The 9,455-nt window shown below is 45.4% G+C and overlaps 1 protein-coding gene across 1 annotated transcript; it reads left to right on the forward strand.

The window, feature by feature from the left end:
* The first annotated feature begins 121 nt into the window (after positions 1-121).
* AHSA1 (activator of HSP90 ATPase activity 1) lies at positions 122-6,264 on the forward strand. Its single transcript, XM_054635848.2, has 9 exons — positions 122-258; positions 609-799; positions 972-1,054; positions 1,717-1,834; positions 3,432-3,520; positions 3,850-3,984; positions 4,743-4,844; positions 5,384-5,435; positions 5,856-6,264. The coding sequence occupies exons 1-9, from the start codon at positions 179-181 to the stop codon at positions 6,026-6,028; spliced, it is 1,023 nt and encodes a 340-aa protein (XP_054491823.1). The 5' UTR covers positions 122-178; the 3' UTR covers positions 6,029-6,264.
* Positions 6,265-9,455: the final 3,191 nt, after the last annotated feature.

The raw sequence follows: 9,455 nt of genomic DNA on the forward strand, positions 1-9,455 counted from the left end.
CCCCGCCCCAAGCTGCCTGCAGCGCGGCGGAACCAACTAGCCGGGCGGAACCAATAAGCCGGGGTGGCGCAGCGGGGGCGTGCCGGAAAGGCCCGCACCGGGCGGAAGGCGGGAGGCGGCGCGGCGGTTCTAGCAGCTTCCACGGGCGCTCGGAGCGGAGGCGGCAATCCCGGTCCCGATGGCCAAGTGGGGGGAGGGAGACCCGCGCTGGATCGTGGAGCAGCGGGCCGACGCCACCAACGTCAATAACTGGCACTGGTAAGCGGGGCGGCTGCTCCCGGAGCCGCCCGGCCGGCCCCGGCGCGGAGGGGGCTGCACGGCCGGAGCCGCGGGCAGAGGGGCCGCCCCCGTCCCCTCCTCGCGGAACGGTGCTGAGGCGGGGCCGACCGGGCTGAGCCTCCGGGGCGGCACCGGCTCCGTGCGTGTGTGCCGGGGTGTCCGAGCCGAGGTGTGCCGGGGGAATGGCTGCAGGTGGCTTGGGGAAGAAATCTCTGTGTGTTTGTGTCGAAGCGGGGCAGGGAGACAAGACTGGGGAGCACTGGATAGTCCCATTATGCACTGTCAGCGTGGCCTGTCCCACATTGTCACCCTGCTCGGTTTTCCTGCAGGACAGAGAGGGATGCCTCCAACTGGTCCACGGAGCGGCTGAAAGCTCTCCTCCTGCCTGTCAGGGTGGAGGGTGAAGAAGGGGCATGTGAGGTGACAGAAGTGAGCAAACTGGATGGAGAGGCCTCCATCAACAACCGCAAAGGGAAACTTATCTTCTTCTATGAGTGGGCTATCAAGCTGGCGTGGACTGGTGAGTGATATGCACCCCTCCTGTTTCAAGGTCAGATTCAGGTATAATATCAAGGATACACATCTCATTTGGGAAATAATAATAAAGGGAAGTGTCGTATTTGGTTACAAGTTTGCTTTGACAACAACCAGAGTAAGAAAGGTTGATCTGAACAATATAATTATAATTGCAGGCACCTCAAAGACAGGAGTGAAGTACAAAGGTTATGTGGAGATTCCTAATCTCTCAGATGAAAACGACATCGATGAAGTTGAGGTAAGCAAAGCTGGATGTATGGAGTATTCTAATTGGAATACTCACAGCATTAATATTTTGTTTCCTGTTACCTTTCTTAGAACATTTGTGTAGAATTTTTTACTGTTAGAGGCTGCTTAAGTTAACAGAATCAAAAAATGGTTTGGGTTGAATGAGATCTTTAAAGGTCATCTATTACCAACCTCTCAGCCATGAGCAGGGACATCTGTCACTAGAACAGGTTACTCAGAGCTCCATCCAACCTTGCCTTGAACACCTCCAGGGATGGAGCATCCACAGATTCTATGGGCAATCTGTTCCAGTGCCTCACCACCCTTAGAGTAAAGAATTTCCTTCTGACTTTTAATCTAAATCTACTCTCTTTCAACATAAAACCATTAACTTTCATTCTGTCACTGCACTCCCTGATGAAGAGTTGCTCCCCTATCATGTTGTATCTTTATCAAATGAATTCCTGTCTCCTAGATGCAGAGGGCTCTGTAGCACAAGGAGTTATTCAGGCACACAGGTACAGTACTGTAGGCTGAGAGAGCTGAAGTGAAAGATGAATAAAGCTGCAGGGCTGTTTATGAAAGTTAGGCAAAGTCTGTGATGTTGAATTGAGTAATAAAAGAACTGTGATTGTATGTCCTTGTTAATCAGTGCTTGTATTCATTGTTCAGATCCTTGTCAGCCTTGCTAAAGATGAACCTGAGACTAACTTGAAGACCCTGATGAAGCAAGAGGGTGCAAAGAAAATTAGAGATGCAATGAAAACTTACATCAGCACTCTGAAAACGGGTATGTAACTGAGAGGGAGAAGTGTTATGGGAACCCATATGGACTAATTCTAAAGAAGAGATGGGAGTAAAGAGATGCTCTCTCCATCTCAACAGAAAGGTGTCAGAGCAATAACAGTAACTTTGGAAGAAGCATTTCTGGCTCTAGACAGCATAGCTCAGCCCAGAAAGATTGGTTCTGGTGGTAATGCAATAATAAACAGTAATTTTGAATTTATGTTTTAAAACTGAGAATGCCCTTCATATTCTGAAGCTAGGGAGAAAATGAAAGCCAGTAAAACGTGTTGGTCACCCCAGTGACATAGTCACTGCCTGTGGCACAATCTGGCCTTCAGCTGGCTTACTCCCTTGGAAAGTGATATCTTTTCCAGTTTGTAGTTTGTTTTGGGGTTTTTTTTTTCCTCTTGCCACAGTGGTAAAGACATTTAGTGTTACTTGGGTTTTAGAATAACTGATGTCTGAAAATTGCTCTGCAGGTTTTGTTGGTGTCTTTTAATGACCTGTCTCAGCATCTGGATCAATTTTTTTTTTTAAAGTTAAATCCGAGTCCAGCAGTTGGAGTTAAATCAATGCACTTTGGCTGAATTTGGCTTTCCTCTCATATACAGGCTAGGAATGCTACAGTTGCTTTTTATATCCATTTAGCTATATTACATTACATGTCCTAGATAGCTGGGTACAAACCACCACTGATTGCTGTTTTTCCAGGATTAAATTTCTGTACTCTTGGGTTTTTTTCAGGCACTGTAGTGTTCAGGCTGGGAGATGCAGTCACCCAGTGAAAGAAAAGAATGCTAATCAGAAAAATCTGTATGATCTTGTGGGCTGCGATAAATGAGAATAAGTGGGAACCAAGTATTGCAGGATACAGGTTGATGCACATATGATACAAATCTGCTTTCTAATGGAATTTTGCTACGCTGAACAGATGAAGAAAAAGGAGCAAAATGTTGTATAATTGGTAAAAGCAGAAGTGACTGAGCTGGAGAAAAAGCAAATGTAATTGTGAACGAGGCTGAAGGTTCTGATCGAGTTACAGAAGTGTTAGTGCTGGTGGACAGGGTGCTGGCAAGGCTTGTCTGGCTTTCCATGTGCAGTCCTGGCATCTGGTGTCGATAAAGATAAATCAAAGAGGGAGTTGGAAGTTACTGTTGTTTCCTGCAGTGATACAAGAAGTGAAAAAGCTTGGTTTGGTGTGTCTAGATCAGCAAGGCAAAAGTTTTTGAGGTGTGATGTGATTGCAATTTATATCAGAGAGTGAGAGAGGAAAAAAGCTACGCAAGTCTAAGGTTAACCAACGTTAATGTGAGAGCAGCATGTGGAAGATGCTCTGTCTAGGTTGGGAAGAGGAGGTAAGTTCCTCACTGTTAGTGTAGGCAGGTTCTGACAGGGCCTTTGGTGGAGAGTAGCGAGGGAAAGAATTAATTACTTTTGAAAAGAGGTCTGTTTACTTTTTCTGAACACTGTTTCAAGTTATGGATGCTAGCCAAGAGCAAGGGGAAAACCAGGAAGCCCTTTTTGATTGCGTATTTCAAAGTACACTCAGAAGGTTTACTTGATCTTTAATTGGTTTCATGGGCACATTCCTGTCTTTCCAGAATTCACCCAGGGCATGATTTTGCCCACAGTGAATGGTGAACATACGGAAACAGCACCTCAGGTGGCTCCTAAAGCAGAAGAGCGCAAGGTAAACAAAACTGCAAACATGCTTTGGGATCAGTGAAGAAAGGTATGCTGTATTAGATTGTGGGACTTAGAGCAGCAACCTCTGTTGTGTATAGGATATATACATTCAGGAACTGGCAATCTCTGGAACAGGTGGGACTGTTTCCATTGGCAGCACATGATGTTTCTTCCAAGCAAAGTGATAAATCTGCTTTTTACATTTAAGTATGGTTGTATCTTATTGCATCTTTGCTAATAGCCTTGGTTTTTGCCCTTGCATATGTGAACCATTTGTTGATTTTTTGGTGAAAACAAGTGTGTCTGTGTTTGTTTTCCATGTTGTTTTGTTAGACGGCTGCCAGGAGCAGCACTGCCATACCACAGTCCAAATCCATAGGAGTCAAGATCCCTACCTGTAAGATCAGTTTGAAGGACACCTTCTTAACGTCTCCTGAGGAGCTCTACCGGGTATTTGTTACTCAGGAGGTAATGCCTGGCTTCTTCTGAGAGCTGTTCTTTGTGTATAGGAGGCTCTTTCTAATAAGGTTTTTAAGAAGTTCTGTCAGACACTCACAATCCATGAGAATGGAATAAGAAAGCTGTTCTGCAGAGGTGTTGCTGAAAGCTTGTGTGTGCATCTTTTCACACAGCTGACAAGAGGGGAGTAGTGCCAGCAGAAGCAAGTTCCAGACTGCTGTCAGCATCTGTCTGTAGGTGTATCCCTTACTACATGTGGCCAGATCACTTGGGATTTACAATTGTGTGCTTCTGGTTTGTTTTTTCCTTTTAAGGTTAGGTGGTATCAAAAGCATGCTTTGGGAATAGCTTCCACTTTTCTGCACGGTATTACATAGTTTAGGACAAGAGCACAGCATTGTATCATTATTTAAACACTGTCTTAGTCTTTTGTTCTTCCTATTTTGATAAGAAAAATGGAAAAGCAAAGAATATTTTTTCTGAGAATTAGGTTTCATTAAGAAATCAACAAAGTAAATCACTGTGTGACTCAGAACACTGCATAGCACTATGAAAGCTGGAGGTTCTTTTCCTTGGGCAGGTGAAATGCTGCTGTAGTAGCTAAGAACTTGCTTTTCTGGCCAGGGGTTTTGTCTTTTGCTGAAGACCTTACACTATTAACCCACCTCCTCTTCCAGAACTTTTGTAGCTGGGTGGGAGTCATTAGGCAACAAGTTTTCAGGAAGATAATGTCAAGTAACACAGATCTGTTCCTGAATTCTTTTCAGATGGTCCAAGCTTTCACCCACGCACAAGCCACCTTGGAGGCCGATAAAGGAGGCAAGTTTCAGTTGCTGGATGGCAGTGTCACAGGAGAGTTTGTTGACCTAGTAAGTACTAACCAGTTCAGGTGTATCTTGCTCAGAGGCAGCACTGTTATCAGGCTGTAATTTCCTATCAGTTCTGCTACAGTGCTTTTGTTAGCTAACTGTGGGGTTCTACCTGGTGCCCAATAGTTACCTATAATTTCTGTGGCAATTGAAGCATTCCTAGTAGTACGGATTAATGCATGGCACCTCAGTCTGGGGAGAAAATGTGACTTCCAGTCATAGATCTCCCCTGTCTTTTTGTGATTTTAGTTGTCAGGGTTTGGAGGAGTGTTAAAGATAGTAACTGACCCTTCTTCTCTTTGATTCAATTCCCACTAAAGTCTTCTGGACAGTCAGGGACTCTGTCTCAGTGTTTGGGGCTGCATACCTTTCTAGAAGGGGATTGAAAATAAAAGGACACTTAAAATCTCTTTCCTTCTGTGTGCGTGTTTCACAAGGGATCTCTAAGACTTCATTCATATTAATACAATTCTAGATGTTTTCTATTAGACTGTAAGATTTCCAAAAATTGCTACTCAATCTTTGTCTTCCTTTTCAAGGTTCCTGAGAAGCAACTTGTTATGAAATGGAGATTTAAATCTTGGCCAGCTGGTAAGTAGTCCAGAAATGGACTTGCCTGTCTATGAGGGATACCAGCCCCATTTGCCACGCTTTATCGTGGCTCCTGATCAGGGAGCACAGGATGTTCTGGGAGCTGCTCCAGTGTTATCCCAGCTCCCTATCCCACACTATCATGTCTGCATCTTCAGCCACTGTGTAGAGCAGTGACCAGGTAGGAAGGATGAAGTCGCTGCTTTGCAGCTGTAGCTGCAACTGCTTCACGCCGCAGGGAGGGGGAGCCCTCTGCTAGCTGTGTTTCTAGGGAAGGCCCACAGCTGCTATAAGCAGACCCTCTGGGAAGGACCTCGAAGAGTTTTAAGTGGTGCCCTGTGAAAGGAGGGGCAGAGCAGCCTGCAGGGGCTGTATGTACTGTACCCCACACTGCTGACTGACCTGCTTTGGTTCCTCTAGGGCACTTTGCAACCATTACCTTGAACTTCAATGACAAAGGTGGCGAGACAGAGGTGTGCTTGGAAGGCAAGGGCGTTCCTGCCAGTGAGGAAGAAAGAACAAAGCAAGGCTGGCAGCGCTACTACTTCGAGGGCATTAAACAGACATTTGGTTATGGTGCTCGCTTGTTTTAATACCGGTTGCTGGGAGGCTCTGCCTGAAGACTCTGCCACATGGACTGATAAAATTCTCGCCTGCTCCTTTCTAATCTTGGCCCTGCTGCTGAGTAAAGTGGGATGACAGGTGATGAGGAAGGCCATGGAGCAGCACCACTTTCAGTCCCTCACTGCTTTGTGCATGTCTTGTGCTGCAGGGGATTCTCTTACATGTACATACTTCTATTGCTAAATAAACCTAACTTAAAAAAACACTGTGGAATTTGTGTCCTCGGATTGGGTTGAGTTCAAAGGGTTGGGCGATCGGCTCAGGGAGGGATCTGTCTAGAAAAACACCGATCAATGAGGATTGCTGATGCCAATGTGATTTACTCCTCACTTCTGGGGGAGTACAGAGCATGAGCTTGATGCAGTTTTTAGTCTGAGCAGCTGCTCATTTTCCCTCTGCTTTTGATCTGCCGGTAGTAAATGTTTCAAACTCTTCCCATTTTTGAAGGGATTTGTGATCCTGTCCAAGCTGTTCCTCTCCTTTGCATATCCCCTTCAACACAGTCATTTCTTACACTTCCACCAGTCTGCTCTACAAGAACGACAATCATGCAAACCAGTGCTAGGGAAACTCCCACCCACAGAATGGTTCTAGAAGGTTGTGGGGCCCAGGGCCAGCTACCTCCAAGAGCTTCAGGCCAAAGCAAACTGGTTTTTTCAGAAATAAATCCTGCCTCCATTTAGAGTCTACAGGGTGCAGTACTTTTTGCTCATCATACTTCAGCTATTGCTTTAACTGGTGAGGAAGAAAAAAAAATGCTTGTTCTCACCTGTTAATACATTAGTTTCTGGAGCTGTCTTCAAAAGCCATAAACTTGTTTATAGGAGGGGTCAAAATCTGACTGATCAGAAGTGTCAACTTGCTTAACTTAAGGGTGAGAGAAGTGCTTGGTTTTCTTTTTGAGGCATGAGCTTCTCTTGTATACTTTGTTTTTTCCTAGTGTTTTCTGCAGAGCTCCTCTAGTATGCTAGAAGAGAGTAATGTTATTAGGTGAAATTTACTGGTTTGGGGATTTTTCTTGCTTTTTATTTTTTAAAATCTGAATTGTATGTGGTAACTGTTCCCTTCAAGAGAGGAGACAAGAAAAAAACTTAAGTGGTTGTTTTAAAAAGGACCCTGAATATAGTTGTTGGAGTCTCCTTTTAAACTATAAAGAGCATTCTGCCTGTTCTCACTACTTCAGAGTGCTGAAGTGTGAAAAAATCATGATATAGTGTGTACAGACAGACATCAAGAATGCAGCATATACAAAATTCTGTAGTGTGTACTTCTCCCTGAGCTGACCTGTGAGAACAAAGGAAGTTGTACAAAGAGGCAGCTGTAGATATGGTAGAGCTTCCCTCTGCCATGCAGGATTGTCTGCCCTAAAGCATGGCTGGCTGGGAAAATGGATGCAGGTGTTTTGCCAGGATTTTTGTGCACAGATGAATCCTGTACACCCCTGGTAGGCTGTGGGGGGTGGGTAATGTGATGGAGCACACTGATCCCACTGCACAGCCTCTATGCTTGGTTTTCTGATGGGGAAATCCTGGACAGCAGCGTGGGAAACCTTAAACAGCAGGGCTAGCAAGTGAGTTCACAGCCAAAAATTTGGTAAAAGGAGAGCAAAATTATTTAAAAACTGAAAAAAATGAGCTTGTTCTAGGTCAGCTTGAGGCAAAGGTGACAGCTGAGTTATGATGTCTGTGCTGTGCTTTGGCAGCTATGCTGTGGTAGCAGTGCTCGCCTGCTGCAGGCTCTGCTGCCACAGCTGGGCCAGGGCAGCAGAAGGCAGGCCCTGCTAATCACCTGCTGCTGGAAGGTTAGGAAGTGGGACAGGAAGGCAACTGAAGTGGAATTTTAATTGCCTTCCTTTCATCACAAGCATGGTTTACTTCAGGCATCCTGCTGCTACTCTAATAGGGCACGCTTTGGCCTCGGCCAGCAACCCACATGCATGGGGCTCATGGACTCAGGGCTTTTCTCAGAGGCCATTTGAGGGCTCTTCCAGCAAACTGACTGCCCTGGGTTATGCTGGTGCTTCCCCAGCTGGCTCCCTGCCCTGTAGGCTGGAAATCACCATCCCCAGAGCAGCAGAACAGGCTGTGTAATGTAGCCATGCCTTGGCTGCCGTTCACACGTGAATCTCTTGGACTGATCCAGCAGTGAAGGAAAGCTTGTGCTAAGGCTGTGCCAGGCTGTGCCAGCTCTAACAGGGCACAGCAATGGCAATTAAGGCCTTACACCACTTCAGACATTGACTTGGTGAAGGAGATCTGAGCCTTAAGTCATGCTAGAGAAGGTCACTACACTACATCTGCCTACTGCCAGCAGACACACACTCCTGCAGCTACAGCTGACCTCCAGTGCAGCTGCATGATGCTAATGAGAAACCCCAGACCTCTGCTTTGTTTGGAATTGCTGGAAAACAGTCACAGTTTAGTAGTCCTTCAGCTATTTGGGGAAGGGAGGGATGTATAAGATTAGGGAGAAAAGCAAGGTTCAGTATACTCTGGCCCAAAGGCTCTTCAAGAATCTGACAGGGAAAAGTCCTGTAAGTTAAAGAAGACAAAGGTTAAAAAACCAGAAAGCAGAAGTGAATTTTTCACAGTGATGGAAGTCAGAGGTGGATCCTCACTGACTATGCTGTTATGAGGCACATGGAGATGAGTAAGAAGCAGCCATCAAACAATGACCAAAAGGGGTCTTTGAACCTTTTTAAGACTGTAGGCAATGCTCTATATAACAATTTTATAGTACATAAGGGAAGGCCTAATAAACCTGTAATGAATCCAGTACATTTCGGTATAGAAGATAATATACTTGGTAACTTAAAAGTAAAAAAAAATTACATTACCACTGGTGCTGTAAAAAACAAGTTAAGGAGACAAGTCTAGAATAAAAAATTATCTTGACTAAGTGGAAAAGTGAGGTCAGCAGGACTACAGCTGAAAACCTGCAATGTGCTGGGGTTTGGGGTTTTTTTCTGGTCTTCTGCTCCAGAGGTGTGCCACCAGCACAGAAGACCAATGTAGCTACACAGTGAGGTGTGTCCCTTCACAGGCCAGAGAACAGGGGTGTCTGAAAGGTTTATTTCTTCTCTGGAACTACAGTTTTAACTCAAGATCCACAGACCACAACCACACTTTGCTCTTTCCTAGGTTGATACCAGGCATTGCAGTTCAGACCTGCTGCACAGGCTTTGGCTAGACTCTCCTGGAATTATCATTCTCTTTTCTCCTTCCAGAGGAGATCTTTCTGGGCCCAGCTGGGCTTTTTGTGTGCTTTCTAGGAAGCAGATTCCTGGAGCTGGAGCCCTGAAAAAAAATCAGGTAATGGGATCTCTGTTGCTGTAAACATGTTCCTACAAAATCTCATGTTCATCCCTGAGAGATGAGCTTTCCTCACCCTACCTGT

The sequence above is a fragment of the Agelaius phoeniceus genome, chromosome 6 (genome assembly GCF_051311805.1).
Source record: "Agelaius phoeniceus isolate bAgePho1 chromosome 6, bAgePho1.hap1, whole genome shotgun sequence".
NCBI lineage: Eukaryota > Metazoa > Chordata > Aves > Passeriformes > Icteridae > Agelaius > Agelaius phoeniceus.